General features: G+C 34.2%; 1 protein-coding gene and 1 long non-coding RNA gene across 4 annotated transcripts in view; both read right to left on the bottom strand.

Moving 5' to 3' along the window:
* The window catches only part of LOC110099278, a 27150-nt gene extending 17277 nt beyond the window's left edge, over window positions 1-9873 (bottom strand). For all 3 annotated transcript variants that reach the window (XR_002303431.2, XR_002303432.2, XR_003701796.1), the window contains exon 1: window positions 9558-9873. This is a non-coding gene — a long non-coding RNA (uncharacterized LOC110099278). The remainder of the gene's footprint in view (window positions 1-9557) is intronic.
* A 13250-nt stretch (window positions 9874-23123) lies between these two features.
* Window positions 23124-24705, bottom strand: LOC110099272 (transcription factor MYB2-like). Its single transcript, XM_020826369.2, has 3 exons — window positions 24174-24705; window positions 23819-23948; window positions 23124-23719 (listed from the first exon to the last, which is right to left on the bottom strand). The coding sequence occupies exons 1-3, from the start codon at window positions 24331-24333 to the stop codon at window positions 23167-23169; spliced, it is 843 nt and encodes a 280-aa protein (XP_020682028.1). The 5' UTR covers window positions 24334-24705; the 3' UTR covers window positions 23124-23166.
* Window positions 24706-25467: the final 762 nt, after the last annotated feature.

Raw genomic sequence — 25467 nt, 5'->3', positions numbered from 1 at the left:
TGATAGGAAATACTTGATTCCAAGTATTTCCTAATCACTTTAGCCAAAGATCTCATGGCAAACTGCTGTCCACAGCAGGAAATCAGACAAAACAGTGGGAAAACACGAGTAAAACGATAGAAGCGCGAAGTAAGAACTTGTATTTTACTAGAAGATGAAAGGAAAATAGCAAAGATACAAGGATCCTCTATTCGAGAGGAGGATCGCACTCTCCCAATCTCTAGAATACGATCTAGAGCCCAAGTCGACAAGAAGAAAAAGAGAAACTACAAGACAAAAACACATAACCCTAAACCTCCTCATTACTCCCTACTTAATGCATACAATTCAAAATAGATACAAGGCCCGCTGGATTGGGCCGGCTGGACCGGTCCAGGGAGGACCGGTCTAACATTTCCGCTCAACGGTTTTGCTAGGTTCAACCAATCTGGGCCGGCCGGTTGGCTTTCACCCTCCTTTGGCGTAAGAGACATCTTTAAGAGTTTTGAGATCAAGAGTTTGCATTGGACTTCTATTTACCTAGTAACAAATAGTATTGATTGCTTCATTGTAGAAACACTTGTTCATTTTGGATAGGGACGACATGCATCTAACTTTCTTAGTTAAAGTTATTTGCATTCCTTCAACAATGTCATATGTTGAGCAATATCTTGTCTTTGCAAAAATTATTAAACTCATTATTCAAACATGTTAACCCATTATTTGTTGTTAACCACTTGATTTTCTCGCAAGTTTGATTTCAACTAAAACTCATTATTCAAACATGTCAATCACATTCTTATTACACATAGATCCAAACTTTCATTGAAAAATCATTCATGACGGAAATAAAATGCCTTCCTCCGCCATAAGTTGGAATAGTAGTAGGCCCGTAAATATCCACAGGAATGTAATCTACAGTCCCTTTATTATAATGTTGTCTTAAACCAAACTTCACTCTAGTTTATTTTCTAAAAATACAATGCTCACAAAATTGACTTTATCTGCATTATCCTAGCCAAAGACCCAAAGTGTAAATCATGCAAACCCTTTCAATTAATATACCCTAGCTGAAGAGATCTAAACTTTGTATTATCTATTTCAGTATCATATGATACATCAACTGATTTAGTTATATTTTTTCCTGATAATAAATAAATATAATTTTATCTTCTTCCCTTCATCATAGTAATCCAAAATCTAATTACCATTAAGACTCCACTATCAACTTAAAAAGTACAACCTAATGCATCAAAAATATCAAGATGATAGGTTCCTTTAAAGTTGCACAAGTAACTTCAAGTAGAGTCATAATCATTCCATCTTCCATTTTGATTCCAATGGTTCCATTCTCAATGACTCTACAAACTTGTTCCCCATCATAACTTTTTGTTAGACCGGTCCTCCCTGGACCGGTCCAGCCGGCCCAATCCAGTGGGCCGGTTCGCTTTTACCGAAGAAGGGGGCAGGCGGAACATGAGGCGGAAGCCGCCTGAAGGCTAGAGGTGGGGTCCACTTGAAATTCAAGTTGTTTCTTGGAGCCAAAATGAGGGGAAGTGAGGGCAATTAGGTCCTTTTGTAACTATTTTGAATTGTATGTATTAAGTAGGGAGTAATGGGAAGATTTAGGGTTATGTGATTTTGTTTTGAAGTTTCTCTTGTTCTTCTTGTTGATTTGGGCTCTAGATCGTATTCTAGAGATTGGGAGAGTGCGATCCTCTCTCGAATAGAGGATCCTTGTATCTTGCTATTTTCCTTGCATCTATTAGTAAAATACAAGTCGTTTATCCATTTTTCCTGCAGTTTTTCTCTGTTTTCTCTCAGTTTTGGACTGTTTTCCTGCTGTGGACAGCAGTTGTTCTTGAGATCTATTGCCAAAGTGATTAGGAAATACTTGAAATCAAGTATTTCCTATCACTTTTCCACCATTACATTCCTCATATGATTCATATAAATATCTCTTGGAGTCATATGAAACCAACAACTTAAATCTATTATCTAATCATCACTATTAGAATCAATAATAACTATCAAAGCCTCAAAATTCTAATATCCGTCTAACGTAACTGAAGCATCCCCAATTCACAACCTTTTTTCTTTCCTTTCTTATTTTGTTTAGAATAATTTCTCTTGAAACAAAATTCCTTAGGATAGAGAAAATATTTGAGTTTGGTCTTCGAGACTTAAAAGTTCTTTTTTTTTTTCCTTCTCTGATCTACCTCCAACATTGAGACTTAGAGCTACTACAGAATCTGTTTCAATCTTTATTTCCATTTCCTTCAATTTCAAAGCTGCTTGAATCTTTTTCGGTGACTAAGTTTTCTCAAATATATTTCATAGTTTCAACAAAATTAGCATATAAATTAGATAATGACTTAATTATAATTATGGCTTGATCCTTATTGTCCACCTTAATCCCATGTTTTTAAAAATCTTTGACTATTATTGAGATCAACCGTATTATCATTTATACTCTTTCCCAAGTACATCTTAAAAACAAATAAATTTTTCCTTATTATGAATTCAATTTAGCAAGTTCATGATCAGGTGCATAAGTCTTAATTTTGACCAAAGTCCTGTTGCAATTACTTCTTTATCAACCTCATCGAGCACTTTGTTGTTCAAATGTAATACCAAAGTATTATATGCTAACTCCATGATTTCGATCTTTTCATTTGCATCTAAAGAGCTATGACAAGTTTATCTCCCCTTCCAAAGCCTTAGCTGCTTTCATTTGGAATGATAAGAATGATTTCCATCTGTTTCCTAAAAATTAAAAATTAATCTGACCATCAAATCTTCTAATTTTAAGCTTAGATAAATCCTAATCTCTGTTGCCAATTTGACAGGTTTCAATCTAAACATGTAAATAGACTTTTTAAATTAACTAAGAAAGTATAATGCAAAAGAATTCTTTATACAATGTTAAGTTAAATAAAGATTACACTTCAAGAAAATTACACAAAATTACTGTCCAACCCTAAAAACCAAGCATCGCGAACACATGAACCCTCCCTGTAATAAGAACTTTCACTACAGATATCTCACAAATCTATTTGCTAATTGCTAGAAATGGAGTTATAAAACAGCATCAAGTAAACGCTAATGCAAGAAATAAAAAACTGTAAATAATAAGAACACAAAAATACATTACGTGGTTCACTGTGGTGGATGCCTAAATCCATGAAGAGAAATTACGGCTAAGCTTTATAAATCCAATGTTCAGCTAATTACAAGAAGAACAAGTCCTTTAACTATTATGATCACATATCAAGTTGGCCTCATTCTCTAGCCACCAAGCTTTTCAATTGCAGCACAAGCACAAGAATTGAACAACACATCTATTGCTCCCCAGGGAACCAAAATAAGAATAGAACAGCGCATTTACTGCCCTCAAGGGAATCAACACAATAATGAAAGAAAGATGGAGAGGAGAAACTTGCTTCCCTCACCAATTCCCTTATGGCTCAAGCTCCTGGTTTCACCCTCTCTTACTCTCAATGGCAATAGGAAAATGAAAAGGCTACATTAGGAACAATTTGTCCACAAAAGCAAAACAATAGGCAACTTGATTAGAGAAGGCTAGACATAAGTTAACAATTAAGACTCAATCCATACCAAAATTAACATAGTAAAATGCACTAGTATGTTTTTTAGATTATTAAAATGATCTCTAGATGATATGTGTGTATTCCAACAACTTTGATAGCATATCAAATTGGAAATGCTATGTTACGGTGCTGTTACAGCCTTGCTTTTCTGTTCTGGCCGACTGGAAGTGGTTGAAAAGATCTCTCACAAGTTTTTATCACTGCATATAGAAGAAACTGCAGGGTGGTTGAAGGCTGAGATGATCCGATGTTATCTTGATAAGCAATTCTAGAAGATCGGCTGAACAGAATATGATTTCCTGAAGGGAGGGCTGAACTGGAATTCAAAAAAGAAGATAGAATGTAAAGTGTAAAATCCAAGACCTGAATACCAAAAAAAAACAAGGCTAAACAAGGTGGAGAAATTCAGCAAGGGTTTCTATCAACAAGGACTAAAAGGTATTCTCCAACCATCTCTTGTTCTAAGAGAGATGATGCAATCAAGCCTAATGGGGTGTGGACGAGTAGTTGAACAACATGATGCAATCAACCCTAATGATGGTGCACATAATTAGTCAACGGAGATGATGCAATCAACCCTAATGGCAGTGATGATGGCCCATGTAATCTAGCTGGTTCATGTGACGTACCAAACGCACGTAGGTAATCATCAACCATGTTGTAGAAGTGACCTAATGGTAGTAATTGCCTGTGTAGTAAGAGTCAACCCAAACACATTTTATTGCAACTAAATGTTAGACGAGTCCATTGGACCGGTCCACGCGGGACAGGCCCAGGCGGAGAAAGGGCGGAACGTCTCCGCCTCTTCCGTCAGCCGCACGCACGCGATGCCTGAGAGCTCATTTTAGGAAGGTTTTTGAATGGATTCTAGGAGGGAAATTGAATGTAGGGATTGTTTAGGGATTTACTTTTGATTTGTATGCATTAAATACTTTGTTTTCCGAGGGTTTGGACATCTTGAATTTGGCTGAAATTTGAGGTCTCTTAGATTTAGGTTTTCTTTGGGCTCTAGCGGCGTCTAGAGATTTGGGAGAGATCGATCCTCCTCTCGAATTGAGGATCAATTGTATCTTGCTATTTTATTCATCTACTAGTGAAATACAAGTCTTGACTTGAGTTTTCTCTCAGTTTTCACTCTAATTCTTGCTGTTTTCCTGTGATCACCTGCTGGTCCACTGCTATAAACAGCAGTTTTTCTTGAAGTTTTACTTCAGATTTGTCTAGGAACTACTTGAAATCAAGTATTTCCTATCACTAAACTAATAGTGGAATTGAATCAATATGATTAATGAAGTTTAGTTAGCCTAAGTTGGAGCTAAAATGTACTTATCCTATTAGCAAAGTAATGTAGCCATCCTGTTAGTGTGATTGACAAAACTATGACATGTTGCCGACCTTTTTAAGTAATAGCTACGGAAGCCGCCTATTGATATCCTCATAAGCTTCTATGGCTCAATACTTATATAGACCATAGCTCCCACATTAAAGGAAGATTACACATGCAAAACACAAATAGTAATAAAACTTTCTTCATTTCTTGCTCCTTGATGGCATATCATTGTTTCCTATCCTTGTGCTACTCAATAGCAACCATTACAATTGCTTATCATCTTCATTTTCCGATGTTCCTTTCTCACTATTGTATTCATCCCTTCTACATTACGTCTATCCTAATAAGTATTAGTAAAGTTCTCCCGAATACTCATTAGGTCATGTGTCAGCCTCTTGTACCCATGTTTATACCAATTTCATATTTTTAGATACTTATATGATCTAGGAACTTCAACAATATATATTTGCTCCCTCTTCGAAGTTGTCTTCGCACAAGGCTGTCTTCTTAGCATTGTTAGTAACAAGCAGTTCATTTATCCTTCCTTCTAGTTTCTCTTAGGAATTTACCCAAATGCATTCCTAATTTCTTAAAGACAAAAATTATTCTCTAATACCAATAATTATATTAGGATCATCAATGAGGGTAACTGGTGCATTGGTTTGGACATTAGGCTGAACAACGAGCAGTTTTCGTTGACGAGGTCAAGTGCTTTGGTTGCTTGAATGTGCCCTACATGCAAACAATACATTTGCTATTGAATCAATTTAGGGCCGTGTAAGAGTAGGGGAACAGTGGGCTGATTCAAAGGACAAGATCTTCGATGCAATCAAAACCTGTCCAGTGGATTTCATATCATTTGTGGAGAGGTCAGATCTTGCCGCCCTTGAATTCCTTATGTCAAAGCAGCTGCGTGGCAACGTGAGTATGAATGGAGGCAACAATGTAGGGTTATGGGTGGCCAACATATTCAATGAGGTGAAAACATTTCATAGGAAGTTCGATGAAATGAATGCTAAGGCATCAGCCAGAAATTCTCAGTAGGCTAATCTCCAACAAAAATTCAGAACTGTAGCAATGGATGCCATCAGATCAATTTCAAACTAGTTGTATTGGCAAAAGGTTAGCTCAGCTCCAACCAAGGGTAAAAGAAATATGCACCTTGTATCAGGTCCTTCACTTTTATTAGCTTGGAAGGATTATGCTTCAGCTGTGATGTTTGCATTGGTTTTTACTGAACAAAATCCCAATAGTAAGAGTCTCAGTTAGCCAACTGATATCCAAAGATTGTTTCAGAAATTTGCTGATGTTTGACCCGTAAAATTGCTAGCGAACCTTCCCCCTTTATAGGAGTTACAACATCAAGTTGACTTCATTCCGAGAGCTACCCTTCTGAATCTAGCACACTACAAAATGGGTCCAAGGGAACATGACATTCTGGAGCAATTAGTGGACGACCTTTGGAAGAAACAATTAAATCAACCAAATTTGAACTCATGTGCAATTCTTGCACTACTAGTACTTAAAAAGGATGATAGCTAGCCAATGTGTGTTAACAACAAAGATATCAACAAAATAACAATTAAATTTTGCTTTCCTGTGCATCGAATTGAAGAATTATTCGATAAGCTCGCTAGGGCTACTAAATTCTCCAAGCTCGACATTCGTTGTGGCTAACACCAAATTCGAGTTGGCCTAGAAGATGAGTGGAAAATGATCTTTATGACTCGTCAAGATTTATACAAGAAGGTCATATCATTCAGGCAATACAAAAAGCATCCATCCTTCATGAGGTTAATGAATGAGCTTGTGGACATGCATTGAAGAAGCAAAATCTTTGACCCAAGAGATCTGGTTATGATATCTACCCTTACCACCCTCCTGATAATGTGCTAACTGCAACCATCTCGATAGAGTCAAGCTCTTCTGAAGCTGGGGATACCTAATGCGGAGCAATTACAGCTAAGGGATAACTTATCTCCATTTCCCTATTGCTTTGCTCATCTCCACGATCACTTTTTTGCCTTTTCTATTGTAAAGGACTGTCAGTTATTGTATCTATAGGCTGCTTTAGGAATAGTATACCATCTCTAACATTCATGTTTTGTGCTTTTCTTTCCACTATCTTAGTTTCCTTTTTTGTTATATGGTACAGCATGTATCTCTTTTTGGTTGTTAAGCCTTTTTCAGCAAGTTGAATTTCAACATCTTCATAATTTTCATATATATGTTGGCTGAGAACTTATTCAGGGGCTATGAAAAATATTATACTCTCTTAAGTTTTCCAATTGTTCTTCTCTGTTCTAACTCTGCATCTCCGTCTTCCTTCGACTTCCACATCAGGCACATTTACATATAATGGAAGCACTATTAAGTTGTTAAATAAATGATAAAATTAAAAAATATAAACATAAATATAAATTTTAAATTAAAAAAAGTGTGTCATGCATTTTGCGCCATATAAGCTATTGCTCCTGTATGACAGAAATAGCACACATCATTTTGAACATGTGCACCAAGCCAAGTAAATGGCATCAAGGGTGCGCCACATAGCGTCATACCCCATGGCATATGCTATTTTGAATCGTTGGCATGTATACTCATATGTGGTCCAAGATTGACACAAAGTCTTTCAACGTCCTCAGGACCAAATGAATCAAGCTTCAATGATATCTTATGTGTTGATAGGGCACATGTATATCATGGCAATTAGGAGTTCCTTTATTCATAATATATGGCTTAACTATTATGCATTATCTAGTATGAAGATGGTTCTTATGACCTTCTGACTTCCTAATTTATTTCATTAATCTATTACGACTTGATCTTCATGATATATGCTGGTTTGTAATAATATACATGCCCTCAAATTGGCATATCAATAACTTTAAACTATTTTCTAAGCATTGAACATAATGGCATATTGAACATTGGCTCTGAAACATTGATGAATGTGTCAAAACCTTATATAGAGCAATACTTATATATATAAATCAGCATGCATATATTTTTCTGATGTGATGAGACATGGAGGGGCACTTGGAACCATTACAAATAGTAGTGCAATCAAGTATACCAAATAGGTTGACATTTTGCATGTGAGTTATCTAAATTTGTGAATATGATACATATGAATATATGACTCTATATCGGAGATGTCCAATAGTCAAACATTTAGTTTTTATTCATAATATTCTATCATAAAGTTATGAAATTATGTTTTAAGTTTGTCCATTTGTATGTACTAGCTGCACTTTAAGACCTACAATAATCATGATTGTTTCTGATGTCTTTAGCCTAAAGCATGTACTATGAAATAATTGTAAACCTTTATTTTATAAATGTTATGATTTAATTTATATGGGTATGCATATGTAAATTTTTAATCCGCAAATCACTACATTAAGATTAATCCGCCTAATGAGATAGAAAACTCACCTCTATATATGTTGATATTTTTTGGATAAGGTGTGCTTATGAAATTACTAATGTCAATGAGATCAATAAGTAATGGCTAAGTTAAGAGAATGGCCCACTTGTGTTATATTTTCTGTTTTGAAATATTGTATAGAAATATATATACTTTTTACTTATATAGTATTTAATATAAATTTGTGAAAATGATACATATGAATATGTAACTCTATATATGAGATAACCAATAGTCAAACATTTTGTTTTTTATTCATAATATTCTATCATAAAGTTATGAAATAATTTTGTAAATTTGTACATTTGTGTGTACTAGTTGCACTTTAAGACCTATAATAATCTTTATTGTTTATGATGTCTTTAACCTAAAGCATGTCCTATGAAATAACTGTATACCTCTATTTTATAAATGTTATGATTTAATTTATATGGGTATGCATAATTCAATTTTTAGTCCTCGAATCACTATATTAAGATTAATCCGCCTACTATGACGGAAAACTCACCTTTATATATGTTGATATTTTTTGGACAGGGTGCGCTTATGAAATTATTGAGGTCGATGAGGCCAATAAGTAATAGCTAAGTTAAGAGAATGGCCCACTTGTGTTATATTTTTTGTTTTGAAGTGTTGTAGTTGTGGCTTGGGTTTATTTGGCATAATTAAACACGTAATGTGGATTTGATCTATGGCTTTGTAACTTAAGACCAGGGTTGTGTGAGGCCTTGTTAATTTCAATGCATTTAGTTTGCCTAGAGCCTTCTGGGAATGAAGGAAAACAAAACCATAATTTTCTTAATTGTCGCAACCAAATGAAATCTAATTATAATTCAGTCACTCGCTTAGGGTTGGAGTGGCCGGGCGTTAGGATAGGGTGCTGGTAATTGAGCTCCTCTATTGCAGCAATGAAATGAAAGAGGAAAGGACTCCATTATTCTCGCTTAACATATGGACATGAAGTATAAAAAACAACTAAAGGTTTAAAATGGTAAAGTTATTTATTTATTTGTATGCGAATCAAAACTAAATTTTAACCCGATCATGCAGGGTCAGAATCTCTCAACAGTAAATCAGAGCCCCAATCTAAACAATAAATAACTTAAGAGATCATAAATGATCACAAATGAAGCATGGGTGATATAAGCAGAAAGTTCGGACAATCTTGCATTACCCCTTGAGAAGAGAAGCCATTTCTAACGAGTACCTGATCAAAATGCAGCGGCATTTCCTCGTCGTAGCCAACTGCTTTCCTGTTTCCAAGGCTCCATCGGAGCGTTCTCGGTGTAGATCTTCACAGAAACCTCATCTCAGGCTACCAGCTTCGCAAGGTCCAAAGTCCAATGGCTGGGCTGTGGGCTTCCCCAGAAGAGTCATCAAACAGGTGAGAAATAAAATAGACATATGAGGAGCCCGGCGCATGGTGGTAAAGCTCCGGCGAGATGGCGAATATGGGGTTTTAAGCCCACGGAGGGGTTTCAGGTGGAAGCCGCTGTCGGCCCTTGAGAGATATAAATGTAGAAAGATGGTACGGTTAATTTAGAATTGGGAAGCTGTACCTCAGGTAACCTAACACATCTCTAGGTTCGGTATCCATTCAAATCGCGACACCTGGCATGCCTCTTTACCCCTTATGATCCGACGACAGCCCATATGTTTTAACACGTTTTTTAAAATATTTCGGGTTGGCCCGTCGTAATGTATATGAAATGGGCGGGAAACCAAAAAAAAGTACGCGACTTTTATCTCAGGTATAATAAACTTTTCTGTATTAAACCTAAGATGTTCTATAGTCTTTACGGTTCATATAATTCTCATATACCTCGTATAAGGAAATCGTGAAGTATTTGAGGAGATGGAAGGATCGAATGAAGGTTCTGCTTTCGAAGACTTCGAAGATTACGAGGAAACTCCGACGTTAAACTTTGATCAAGCTTTTTCTGATTTAATAGTAGTAAGTTATTATATATACTGTTTGTTTTTTTTTTTTTTTTACTTTTTACTGTTTCATTACTGGGTATCAAACGTTGGTTGTAGTACTAACGATCATTACTCGGTATGAAGTTCTTCTTAGCTCGGTATTAGGTCGGTATTCATTATTATAGATCGGTATACGGTCGGTACTGATTATAATAGCTTGGTATAAACTCGGTGCACAGTTGTACCGAGCTAATAAATATTAATACGTCATATTGCCGATCATTCAACCTCAGTATAAGCTTGATTTAATGTCCGGATTGATATTAATCTAACTTTGGTTGTAGTAGTACCGATCATTACTCGGTATGAACTCCTTAGCTCGGTATAAGGTCGGTATACATTATTATAGATCGGTATACGGTCGGTATTGATTATAATAGCTCAGTATAAACTCGGTGCACAGTTGTACTGAGCTAATAAATATTAATACGTCGTAGTGCCGATCATTCAACCTCGGTATAAGCTTGTTTTTAATGTCCGGATTGATATTTAGATATAAAGCTAATATGGATGTATGAATATTTCTTATGGTGTTTACAATTCTGAGAATGAAGCATATGAAAAATATTGCCAGTACGCGCATTCAACTGGATTTAGTGTTCGGAAAGATCATCACCATTTCTGGCCAAATATTGCAGTAGCCTCAGTCTTACAACAAATGGATCTCCAAATCTCTTAACAAGTAGATTACAAACTTATCTAAATGTCGAAGTTCGGCATCTAAAATAAATCTTTGGAGTATATCCCTGCATAACAAATACCGAGTATTAAATACAATTCATTCAGAATATTAAATTATACAGACAAAATACGCTCGGTACTGAACAATACCGAGTAATACCGCATGTTAATCATGCTCGGTACAGCTCGGTACTGAACAATACCGAGTAGTACCGCCTGTTAATAATGCTCGGTACTGCTTGGAACTGAACAATACCGAGTAGTATCGAGTGTATTTTGTACTCGGTACTGCTCAGTACTGAACAATACCGAGCAGTACCGAGTTTATATAACTCTATAAAATATGTTTTAAATTAAGCTTATACCATTAATCTGAATAATGAGCAGTATCGAGTGTTATAAATGCTCGGTACTAATGGGTAACACTCGGTACGAGTTCTTACCTAAGCTTATACCACCCAATAAACGACAATATCGAGCAATACCGAGTCTTAGTAATGCTCGGTACTGCTCGATATACGAGTATACCTCGGTTAACCATAACCCTAATCATTTTAAAAGAAGAAGATAATACGTTGTTGATAAAAAAATTAACTAACCTGAGGCATTGTTGAACGCAAATACGAAAAGCTTGAAACTTGGTAGAAGATGAAGTATCGCCGGTGGAAGAAGATGTAGTTTATGCAAGTAAATCTTGTCGGAAGTGATAGACGGTCATATTTATTTCAAAATTATACATAATTTTCGGGTCCGCGGGTTTTTTTACGGGTCCGCCATTCGGCCCATTAAATTTAAATTCCGCACGTGTCATTAACCCAAACTTCGGCGGGTCGGTTCGCTGTAATAGGTCTGCCATGTGTCGCGATTTGAAGCGATACTGAACGTAGAGATGCGTCAGGTTACCTGAGGCAATAAAAATTCGTCTGTGGAGGGCGTAGACTAATAAAAATGCTCCATATCATTTTATTGCTGGATATCCAGCTTGATATTCTTAGATATCACTGGATACAAGATCGCTTAATTATGACATCATTTGGGCACATAAATGATTGTCAAATGCTCTATGATCGAGAGGATCAATATGGGCCCTTCGATGGAACACTCCGAACCTGTCATGGATCTTCTCCATATATTAAAGGGTGTGCCACTGACAAAAATCTATAAATAAACCCACACTCTCTATATGAAAGAAATCTTTTGTTAGGGAATGAAGAGAGCTTTGAGGTTTCAAGGATCCTAGAGTTATATATAAGAACCACCATCAAATATTTGCTCTGTCCATGGTCTCCCACCCTCCGACCATAGTCGCCCACCGACTATAGTCTCTCCGACCAATATCGCCTGCTGACTATGGTCCCTCTGATCACTGTCACCATGACCGATTGTGATCCCTCTGACCACCGTAGCCCCGATCGATTGCAATCCCTTTGACACCGCCACCTCGATCGATTATGGTCCCTATGACTACCATCGCTCTCCAACTATGTCCCCTTTGAACACCGTCACCCTCCGAACACCGTCGTCCGCCAAGTACGATCCCTTTGACCACCATTGCCCTTGACTACAGTCCCTCCAACCACCATTACCTCTCGTTTACGATCCCTCCGACCACCATTACCCTCCCCCCCCCCCCCCCCCTCCCACCCCCCCCCCGCCCCCCTTCCCCCCCCCCCCCCCCCCTCGACTACAGTCCCTCCAACCACCATCACCCAACTATTACGATCCCCCTGATCATTATCACCCAACGATTACCATCCCTCTAACCATTGTCACCCAACTACGATCCTCTAACCTCCATCACTTGCAAACTATGATCCCTCTAACCATCATATCCCTATTACGATCCCTCCAACCTTTGTCACCCAATTACGATCATACCTTCTAAATAAATAACCCAACATCCTCTTGAGAATAACTCTCAACTCCAGCTATGTAATATAAACTATATGATGTATAATGATCTAAGGCCTTCCCCCCAAGAAAGGTTCTCATTTGTAATCAACAACAAGTATTTGTGGATTCAATTCAACTGGGCCAAGCCCCATAATTTTCACCCTTTTCAGGGGTTTCTACATAAAAACTACAGTCTCTTATGAATCTAGCACCACTCACTCTTTATTTATATGTGTGTAGAATCTTCGTTCAAAGTTAAGACATTAAGCACTTTATCTCTCTACGTCACAAATATTCCAATACGCAACAAAGGTTACTAATAGTTGGAGTAAAAAAAAAGTGCAAAGATGCTGCTAAAGAGCATATAAGTATATGCCACCAAATTTTTTTTAATTAGGAATATTTTCTTCTCTTACTTAGAAATCTCATTTAGTTAAATATATGATCAACTTAATTTGAGAACTCAGACATCTTAGAAGTTAAAATTTCATATCAATTCACTCTTTCTTTCAAGCTCCTATGAAACAAAGGAATGAAATATGAAAGCACCATTTTCTAGTATGGTAAAAGCATAAAAAACTTAGTATGATTTAATAAGAATTTTTTTTCTTTAGGTTGTTAGTGAATGCTTAAAGTCATTGATATGAGCTATGTAGTGAGGCTTCCTTTTGAATCTAAAAAAGCTATCATTATAGATATAATATATTAAAAAATTGAGGATATCTCATAATTTTTTGTGTTAGAATGAGAATATAAATAGTCAAAATTTAAAAACAATTTTATAATTAATTTCATCTGGAGAAAAAAATAATATCAAAATATGTTAATATAATTTTTAACATATAAATTTGAGTAAATGAAGTCTAACATCATCACAAAAATATAATGCAAAAGTTGATAATGTTCATAAAATAGAAGCTTATATCTTGCAATGTTACTCCAAAATGATAATTCTTTCCTTTTATTTTGCAACTAAGCTTACATCTTCTTTCCCTTTCAAACCCATAGGTTAATATTAGGCCATGATAGCATGATGCATGTCTTAGCCTCAAAATATTTTAGTGGCTTATCATAGGAAATGACCTTGATGGCATATGTTCCTAAGATAAAAGAAGTTATATTAAGGTGGTTGCGGGAGATCTTTAGAGCAAATCATATTTGAGTTAAAACCAATCAAAAGAAACAAATTTGTATTGCAACCAATTGATCAAGTATAGTGCCAAAACTTCCATAACCAATATCTCCTTAGTTTACTCATTGAGTGAAGCGATTTAAGTTTCAAACTTATTTGGTTTGGTGAACCGTATCTGATCACGGTCTTAGATCGCTAAGTTATGATATGTACAACCAATATGATTAACATAGAGAGTTTATGATGTGGAACATTAAGTTAATTTTAAAGGTTCTACCATATATAAGAGCAAGATCAAGTGCTCAATATGAGATTAAGATCTATCGTAACATCATCAAGCTAACATGAATAAAGAATCATGATATGAAACTCAAAAAAAAAAAAAATCACAGATTTGAACTCAAAATATTTATTTAAAATTCTTTAATTTATATTTTTTATATGGAAGACGAACGCTTTGAAGTTATTTTTTTCTTTATTCTAAAAATATTTAGGCTTGAAAAGTAAATGTTTGAGATGCTACCCCATGATACCTCATGAGGGGATAAAATCTTGAAGTGCAATTGGAGTGGTTCCACTTCACTTCCTTTTTCGCTTTCCAAGATTAGAATTTTTCCTCCTTTTTTCTCCAAATTTGAATTGTATAACCTAGTGTAATAGGTTATGTAATGTGTAATAAATTAAAAAAAAAGGTTTTGATACTTTTTCAGAAAAAATTTGGTAATTGAAATCTTTAGGGTTTAAAGTTCGGTGGCCTACCCCCACCCTATTGTGGAAGATCTGGATTTCATTATTATACATGGTGATCACATTTCCAATTTTTCATAAAATAGTCTCCAATATTAATTCTTAACATCATCCCAAAATATCTTCTCACAAACTACAACCATTAAAAATTTCCTAATCTTTCTTGAAGATGATGGCCACAACTAGGGTTCTCTCGACCTAGTTTTGGTCATCCCTTCTCCATTACCTCTGAAAACACTTTGAATCTCTTCCATCTACTCTTGATCCGACCTGCACATATTCGTCTAATACCCCACATCTTTTAAATCACATTAATACACCCTTAAAGCCCCTCTATTAACTTAATATTTAAGACAAGTCAAATCTTCTTATGATCTAAAACTCATTATTCTCAAAGGCTATAGCTCTAAGGGCTACTATAAACACCACTTATAAAATAAAGCAAGAAATTTCAAAGCCTCTCCAACCTTATCTTTATATATATAAGAGAAGTATTCAAAGCCTAAAAACACAATTTACTAGATATAAAAAAGGTAAATCTTCTCCACAATTCAATCTTTCATCTAATCCTTTGTTTTCTTCTTTCATATTTTATGCATATTCATATCCACTAAGCTATCCCTTTCAATAAACATATGCATCACTACTTATTTCATATATTATGTCTATGTAGATTTTATGTTTAAAGTATTTACATCCATATCACAAATTGTTTATAAATTTACATATATAATATCTACTTATTTATATTTATTTACATACCACTTAAATTCCTAAATTACATCAAAGAATGTACATAAATTTTTTTATTACTTTAAATAAACTAATTTTAATAACATTTTATAAGTGTTAGAGATTTAAAATTTAATTATTATATAAAAAAATTATAATATGTATATAATTATTCCTTTTTAGGGGTGCAAACGAGCCGAGTTGAGTCAAGCTCGAATCAGACGGTGTTCGAGATGAGCAGCTCATCGAGCTCCGTCATGAGTAGGCTATCAACATGCAAGCTGTGTAGTCCCCAAGTCAACCAACAAGCCTTTTTAGCTCCGACGTCCCGAACTCCATTGTCTCGAGGTCAATCGCTCGACTCGTTAGCTCCGTAGCCTCGAGGTCGGTCGTTGTGTTCCATCGTCTTCATTTCATATTCCCTCGCCGAGATTTTTTTCCCTCATCGATATTTTGTTTTCTTGCCCGCGTCGTCTCGCGATTTTCTTTTCCCGTTGAAATGCCACCTCAACGAGCTGGCGAGTCAAGTGGAGGTCTATTCGAGCTTGAGCTCAACAAGCCATTGAGCTCAAAATTGTATTCGAGCTCGATAAGCTCGACTCATTATGCTTGTTAACGAGTCGAGTCTGAACCAGCTCGTGAGGAGGCTTGACTCTGTTACACTCTAATTCCCTTTATATTTATATGGGAAAGGAAAAGGTGTCATTTTTTTTTTTAAACTCTCAAACGTTACATCAAACATCGAGGTGGCATTGATTTGATACAAAGATGGAGTTTGGTGAATAAGATGAACAATTTGTGGATAGGATTAACGTCCTTTACTTGGGCGGTCAACCATCAATATGAGCTTAATCACCCATCGAGATAGAAAACAAAATCAAATCAATCAAAAATTAAATTTTTTTAATCAAATTAAACTATATGATTTGATTTTAACTTAATATTTAATTTGGAGTAATTGAATTGATTTTATTTTGATTTGATTTTATCCATTTTTTTATTCAATACTTTAAATTATAATCAAATGAAAATTATTATTTATTATAAATTTATGAGCAGCCCTTAATTTTGTTATATAAATCAAAAGATGTAATATTTATCATACTTCTATTCAATTATATTTTGTTCAATTTTTCAAATCATAAATATAAATTAAGGGGCTATTTTATCTGAGATAAATGGGTGTAAAATATTTTAAATTAGAAGGTCTTGAAACCCACCGATGCTTAGCTTGGTTGGTGGGCGTGCTCGGTTGGGAACCCCCCATCCCGAGCTCTATTCCCTCGAGCGATTGTCGCCCTTTCAGTAGTGGCCCAAAAGCGTCGGTTGCGAGTACAGTGGCGTGGGTGACCTGATAGGTAAGTCGTGGTTTACAGACCGCCAAGTGCATTTGATGAAGCTGGGCATGGCAGCGGACAGTTCCTCGTCACAAAAAAAAAAAGGTCTTGAAAATATTGAAGTTTGATTTAAAGTAAAATAAGTGTTGTGAAAAATTTTAAAGTATTTAAAATTCACACTCTAGTTCAGTTTTAATGTATTTGGAATCATGAGATTTAAAGTATTTAAAATTCTTTGTCCTCATTACCAACTTTGTTTATTTAAGTCTAATTGTGATGCATTTTTCATATTTTCGTTAGATTTTATTTTACTCTATTTTTTAACAACCATAAATTTAAGTTAAATAATACCAATTGGTTCATTAAAAATCATAAATAAAAACCAAATTAACTTAAATAAACAAAATTGAGTTGAGCCTATTTTATTTTTTATTCATTTAGGTTTCATTTCCGAAATTTTTTTTTACTATTTTACTTTTCATACTGCAATTACAATTTTTGTTTAATTACTTTTTTTTTTCATTATTTTCAAGAAATTTTTGTGGTAGGAAGTTACTTTTAACAACAGCATTAAAAAAAGTTATTTTACTCACAACATTTTTATAACACTTTTATAAAAAGCTGCAGTCATTTCAAACATATCCTTAATGAAAATTCTGCCCACCTACATTATTGGCAGCTCTAATATCATAAATAACACGATAATATTTTCTTATCTTACTTCGAAATCTCATTTAGTCAAAGATATGATCAACTTCATTTGAGATCTCAAAATTTAAATTAAATAATACAAATTGGTTCATTAAAAATCATAAATAAAAAAACAAATTAAACTTAAATAAAAAAAATTGAGTTGAGTCTATTGCATTTTTTATTCACTTAGGTTTTGTTTTGAATAATTTTCTTACTATATATTTTACTTTTGATGCTGGAATTAAAGTTTTTGTTTAGTTACCATTTTTTTTTGTTACTTTCAAGAAATTGTTGTGTTAGGAAGTTGCTTTTAACAACAACTTTCAAAAAAGTTATTCTCCCCAATATTTTTATCATCAGCTTTATAAAAAGCTACAGTCATTCCAAACAGATCTTTAATAAATTTTCTGCTCACCTACATTATTGACAGCTCTAATATCATGAATAACACGATAATATATTTTAATCTTACTTCGAAATCTCATGCAGTTAAAGATATGATGAACTTCATTTGAGATCTCAAAATTGTAATCTTAGAAGTTTTTTTTTTTGGATTGTTAGAGGCTTCGAATGTGAGCCATCAGGAGAAATTTCTTCGCTTCTACCAATGAGCTACACACGCAAGCTCGTAATCTTAGAAGTTAAAGTCCCCAAGCAATCCACTCTTGCTTTCAAGCTCCCATGAAACTTAAAAAAAAAAAAAAAAATACAATACCACCTTTCCTAATATGGCAAAAGTAACTCAATTTAGTATGCTTTGATAAATTTTCCTTTGAATCTACAAACTTAAAGTCATTGAACTCTTAAAGTCATGAATATGATGCATGAAGTGATGGTTCCCTTTGAATCTACAGCCTATCATGCTAAGGCCTAGGGGTGTCAATTTCGGGTCACGGGTCGGGTTCGGGTCGAACCCGAAACTGACCCGGCACTATTCGGGTCGTAGAATCAATCAAAGGCAAATTATAGCGTCCGGTCATCTGAGATGCGGACAACCAATTCAGAGACGTCATCTCACCCGAATGCACTGGGCCCGATATTTTTGAGTGACGTGACGTGTTTTTATTGGTGTCCGGACGAATCCGAACACCGGACACAAATAATTTGCCCAAAAATAGAAAGCAAAGATTGACAATGACCACAAGAAAAAGAAAGCTAAGATATTGGAATGTTATTCCAAAATGGTAAAAATTCTCCTTTTATTTATATCTTTCTCCCCTCTCAAATCTATATCTATATGTTAGGCTTTGATATGCGTTATGGGCTATAAGATTTGCTATAGTGAATGACATGCAACTAATGCATAAATAGTTAAAAAGCATGTTTATTTCTATTGTGGTGATAGTGTAGGTTTAACTTTGGGGCATAGAAGATCTCTTCTACACGCAAGCTTTTACTCTATTTGCCAAATGTGATAAATATGAATATATTAATTTTTTTCTTATGTATAAAATAATGATTTAACTTAATATATTTTTTTAGGTTAAGATTTTGTTTGGGACAGTTTTTTACTATTTTTCAAAGCAGCTTTCTAGTAAAAAAAATTAAATTAAAAATGTTGAACTAGAAAGCTGCTTTAACAAGCAGTACAAAAGCCGTCCCAAACGAAGTATAAGATTTTATTTGAGATAACTTTCTTATTATCTCATAAAGTTATTTTTTAGTATAAAAATTTCTAGAAAATAAGGAAAAAACAGTGATATAAAATTGTCACAAATGAAACCTAAATTTTATTTGAAACTTTTTGAAAATAATGTGTGTTTGAAAGATAAATTGTTCACTAATTTTTTATTTTTTATTTCCTTTAAAAAGCTATTTTTGAAGAAGTTAAAAAAAAAATTTGTTACTGAGAAATGAGATTTTAAAAGCAAAATTAAAAAAGCTTAAATTGTTACAAGCAAAATCTAATAATATGTGATTTGACTCTAAAGATGTAGGAGATGAATGCACAGCTCATATAGATGATCTTCATTGAATCTTCTTTTATGATATTGAAGAGATAATGATGTGATGATTGGGTCCTTTATTTATAGGAGAGAAAATAAGCTTTCTCTATGCATATCATGATACATGAACTTGGTCCCTAATAGTAATAGATATGCCTATTGAGAGTACTTCAAGAATCATATGTGATAAAGGAAATATTAAAGAGATTTAGGCTTCATTTATGACAATTTTCTTACTGTTTTATGAAGCAATTTTTAAGTTAAAAAAATTCAATTAAAAAAAATGTATTAAGAAATTGCTTCATGAAGCAGTAAGAAAACTGTCATAAACGAACCCTTGGACTTCATTCGGGATAGCTTCCTTACTACTTTTCAAAGCAGTTTTTAGTATAAAAATTTCCAATTCAAAATATTTTTGTACTAAAAAATTATTTTAAAAAACAGTAAATAAGCTGTCCCAAATAATACCTTAAATGAAATTATATAAAATTATAATTATGGTAGAATCATTATATTGCTATATGAATTAAAGGGTATAAAAAAAAATATCATCACTAAATAATTTGAGCATGAAAAAAATAATTGCACATCAAAATTGATAAATTATTTTATAATTATAGTGAAGATTTGCATTTATTAAATGTTATATAATAAGAAATAAATTAAGATGGTTTAAGCATATAAAATAAAGAATAGAAGATATGCCAATAAACTATAAGGCAAAATAAATATCAAAGATTAGATATAACAATATGGGTTGGTGGAGTATTCCATTCTAACTTGAAGTTGACTAAAATCGAAAATATTTGACCAAAACCTAACATGTTTATCATATGAGTCAAAATGTTTGCCTTCAGCCTATCTAATCCGAACAAGCTTCGTTTATTATATAATGCATGAATTTTTTTAAATCAATATGAACTATTTAACCCAAAAATCATCCGCTTAACATGAATTTTTAAAAATCAATATCACTCAATTAACTCAAATATGACTCGTTCAACCTAAATTTGAACAATAATCGAGTCAATTTGACTTATTTAGGTCAAATCAAACCCAATCAAAAAATTAATTGAGTCAATACTATCAAGTCAATCCAAATCCAGATTGTTTACTCGGGTGCAAATCAGGTCATTTATTAAACCTCTAATAAATAAATAAATAAATCAAGTTTAAATAAATCTAAAAGATAATAAATGATAATTACTATGTTTTTTTTTTTTATTAAAGACATGAATGAATGCCTTACTTACACTATAAACTTTACTTATTAATTAAATAGAAAATAAAAAATTTAAATGGTGTCGACTTTAAAGGAACACGGAACCTAGCCCTGCTTACGTGGAACAGACCGCTTTAATCCAACGCAATGACATAAGGAAGGATAGAATCTGAGATTGTGGAGCAAATTGAGGCCGACAGATTTTGATCTGTTAACAGCCATTGAGAATACAGAGGATTTTGAGATGTCACGCCGTTTTGATTTTGCACAAATTGAGATGGTGGCACAACTTTGGGATCAAGAAATGATAGAAAACCGTTTGCCCGAAGTGTTTTCAGGATTTGCGATTTCCAGATAATGAAGTTGTCAGGAGTAAGAGAAGATGAGACAAGATTTCGAAGGTTAGAGACAACAAACTTGAGTGTTGCCGGAATCGTAGGATCATCGGACTCATGGCCGGAGCTTCTTTCTTGAAGACCGGACGAAGCAGAATCTGTCATGGCTTAGGATCGTAAGCCTACGCTGATACCATGAAGAAAATGACAGAGAGAAGAAGTTCTTGAAGCAGAACTTTGTATTTTGTATTTCATTATTGTTGAGTAGATACATGCTCCGGCTCTTATATAGAGCCAGGAACCTTTTGGTTTAACTATAATTACAGAAGAACCTAAGATTATTCTAGACTAATATTTATATAATAAGTGCAGAATGTACATGTATTCTAATAAAAGTAAGTAAGACTTCGTTTGGGACAGCTTTAAATCACTGTTTTTTTTTTCTGCTTTCAAGATATTTTTGTACTAAAAAATAATTTACAAAACAGCAATAAAATTGTCTCAAATGAAGCCTAAGAAACCTCTTATAGCGGTGTCAAATAATACAAATATTCTTTAGATGGCCATAAAGGCCGGTACAGTGTTCAAGATGTAGAAGCCACACCATCTATTAAATGGAACATAGTGTGATTAATTATGGGTTGTAAAGAAAGTGTAGTTCTTGTTGATGATTGATAGGCCACATTTGGCTTTCTCATCAAAATTCTTTTGATTATTTTATTCAGATATTTTAGTTAATCTATGGATGATGACGCCCATGCATTGAGTTGATTAAAAGATAGTTCTCTTGAAGCAAATCAAGTGAATTTATAGAATTATTATTACAAAAAAAATGAATTTTTATTTTTATTTTTCTTGAAATGTTGGTTAATTTTCTTTTAATTGTTATTTTTTAGTAGATTTAACTAAAAATTTATTTCTCATCAGATAATATCTTTAAAAAGATTAGAGAATGTATTAATTATTATAATATATAGGATCATAAATATGCAAATCAATAAAATTTGTTAGGATTAGTGCTTAATTATAAAATACACAATACTTTATTAAAATAAATTTTAATTTTTTACCAGTAATTAAATTATTATTCATGATGATGGACAAAAAAAAAAGGAAATTTACATAAAAGATTCAAATCTTAATTATTTACAAAATTTATACTCTCTTAATTAATTTTATTTATCAAATTATCATTTATATTAAAATTCATAACAAAATTTTGATTGTGACATGCAAAAATATATTATTAATTAATGTTTTGAATAGGTGATAATTTTATTAATAAAATAGATTCCAATATTAGCATTTGTGTAAAAATGTCTTACAAAAATAATTCTTTATAAATTCAAAATTTCCTTAGTTTAATATGATCCTAGAGATATTATTACTTTAATTAAACATTATATTTTGTTTGGATAAAAGGAAAATTAAAGAAAATGAAATGAGATAACCCCAATTTATTAATTAATTACAAATTTCTACAATATTCAAAATTCATTTAATAGTTTAGAATCTATTTAGCATAAACTTTTTGAAAAGATTACTTTCTCAATATGATAAATGTTCATTAAAAACACCTATAAATATCAACTCTTTCTATCAATTCAATTATTAATCACCTTTTTTATTTAATTATTTATTACTCATGATTAAAATATTACATTATTCTTATAAAATTTTCATAATATATATATTTCAATCATTCTATCATGCAATAACTATATACTTTATTCAATGAAACAATTATATCATGCAATGCAATTTTGCTAAATTTATAAGTCAATTTAAATTCATTACAAACATAACCCTAATGCTTACAATAATATACCCACAAATCAAAAGAATAAGATAATAAAATTTCACACTTAACTACATGTCCTTAGTTTTGTAATTAACAACTCTTAACCCAAATTAAGAAAAAAAAGGAGAAATTATGAGAATTAATGGAAAAATGGTTAAAATTTCCATATCCATTTCCCTCACCCATTTTCCTTAATATTTTAGCACAAATACAGAACTAACAACATTTATATTTTTAATATTTTCTACAATTGTTTTCCCTTCTTTTTGTTTTGCTGCCACGTGTCAGTTTTGGAAACTTTTGCAAAATTTTGCCACCTATTGTTGTAAATAGCAAAAATCTTCCAGATTCCACAAATTGTCACTTATCTCCCCTCCAAATCCCCAATACTGTTCCAATTCCGGCAAGGCCTGGTAGCCATATCCGGGGCTGGGCAGAGAGGGCTCCGGCCATCCGCCGCCGCAGCCTATCTGCGCCGGCAAACTAAGCTGAATCGCTTCACCTGCCTTGAGCTTCTCGGCCACTTCGTACCCGGCGGCGCCGCTACTGGAGACGGTGGTGGCCGGGCTCTCTGGTCCGGGCTTGACGATTTCCCCAAGCCCGCCCCATCCGGTCCCGGCCTCGAAGGCGTGGTCGCCGGCGGCGAGGTTCCCGTAGTCTGCGACGGATTCCGTTGCTTTGGAGTTGGCGGAAGCTGCACGGATCCGTTCAATGAGACGGGGCATCCATAGGTAGCGCATGACGTCCTTGAACTGCTTACTGTCAACGTCACACTGAAGGTGCTTCGCATGCTTCTGCACTCGAGTCCGCCAATAATTCTTTATTTCGTTATCCGTCCTTCCGGGGAGGTGCTGCGCAATCTTCGACCAGCTGAACAGTAAACAAAATGTTCCGGCACATCGGAGGGTGAGAATTTTAGGGGAGTTTATGTAATTAAGTAGATGTACTTTTTTTTCTTTCTGGAATTACCGGTTTCCCCAGCGAGAGTGGAGCTCGAGGATGAGTAGCTGTTCCTCCGGTGTGATGTTACCTCGCCGGACGTCCGGCCGGAGATAGTTCAGCCACCGAAGTCGGCAGCTTTTCCCCGTTCTCTTAAGCCCTGTTCCACATCGTAGAAGAAGAAAATTCAGAGAGAGAGAGAGAGAAACAGAGAGTTCTGAATAAATAAAGACTTGAGCTTCACGATTTCTTTAGTTATAATCTATAACCGTAAAGACACCCAAGATTGGATTTTGATCGAAGATTGATGAAGGAATAGTAAATAATGGAAAGATAAAAGTTAAAAAGTTGTGATTTTTGTCGCTTGGATTGGAGCATGGTTTACCTGCGCAGCGAGCAAGTGAGTTCCAGCGACCCTCTCCATGACTGGATATATAGTTCATTAGAACAAGGTCCTCCTCTAGCGTCCACGGCCCTCTCCTCAGCTCCATCTCCTCCTCGCTATGAGGAGTTGCAGAACTACATGCTCCTCCATGTACTTCCATCTCCCTAACTGACGATCACAGAGCGACAGAGAGAGACAATCAAATAGAAGAGAGAGAGAGAGAGATGCGCAAGATGTGAAGGCTTGTGAAATTGTATTGGGATGGAATTGGTTTGATTTGATGAAAAGCGAAGAGAAGGGCATTATATAGAGGTAAAGTGGCATGTGTGGAAAAACTAAACAAAAATATTTAAAAATTATAATAAGCATGAGATCCTTTATAAGACAGAAAGTGGACTCGTTTGAAATTGCGAGCCAAACGACTGACTGAGGATGGCTTTGAATTCTGACTTTTCTACTGCTCCTTTCTTTCTTATTTCGGTTCTTCTTCTTGCCAGCTCGGTTTCCCTCTATGCGCTTTTTCTTCTCATTGTGATCAATCTTGAGGTGGGACGTGGGAATCTGTCTTCTAGTTCAAATTCTCTTGCTCAGTTACAGGAGATGAGTGAGGATTTAGCTAAGGAAAATGATTCTTAGCCGAAAGTATTTGTAGAATACTTCAAATTGAGCGTACGTGGCAGCATTTTAAGGCATGGGAGCTACGTTGCTTGTCAAATAGTTTCTCTGAGTACGGTTAGTTTCCATTGCTGGCTTTTTTTTTTTTTTTTTTTGGAAATCAGGGTCAACGGCCAAATATACACAGATTCAAATTCAGGACTTCTTAATTGAGAGTCAAATTTCTAATCAATAAACTAAGGAGAGCTACATATTGCTGGGTGTTTTGAAAAGTGAAAAAAAAAGTGGCAGAAATCCTACAATCTAATGGAAATTGTTATACAGATTTAGAAGTCTCTGTTCTTGTTGAAAATAAAATTATTTGAATTAATATAATTTTCATTTGAATGAATGATGATGGAATCTCTTCAATTCTTATATATGAATTCCTTATGATAGGTAATTTTAAGTCAATGATTGCAATGAATACTCTACATTTTAGTTAAACTGTCAATAGGCAAATGATACTAATTAGGCAGTTAATGAGCTATTTTAAGTCTCTAAATATCTTTTAATTGAGAGAATTAGGGCATTGAGGCGGATCCCCACTCATTCGAGGGTGGGCAAATGCCCACCCTAAAAGAAGAATTAATGTATAAGTTGATAATTTTGTAATTCTGCCACCCCCCCAATATATATA

The sequence above is a fragment of the Dendrobium catenatum genome, unplaced genomic scaffold (genome assembly GCF_001605985.2).
Source record: "Dendrobium catenatum unplaced genomic scaffold, ASM160598v2 fragScaff_scaffold_1018, whole genome shotgun sequence".
Taxonomy (NCBI): Eukaryota; Viridiplantae; Streptophyta; class Magnoliopsida; order Asparagales; family Orchidaceae; genus Dendrobium; species Dendrobium catenatum.
This window is presented reverse-complemented; position numbering and strand designations above follow the sequence as displayed.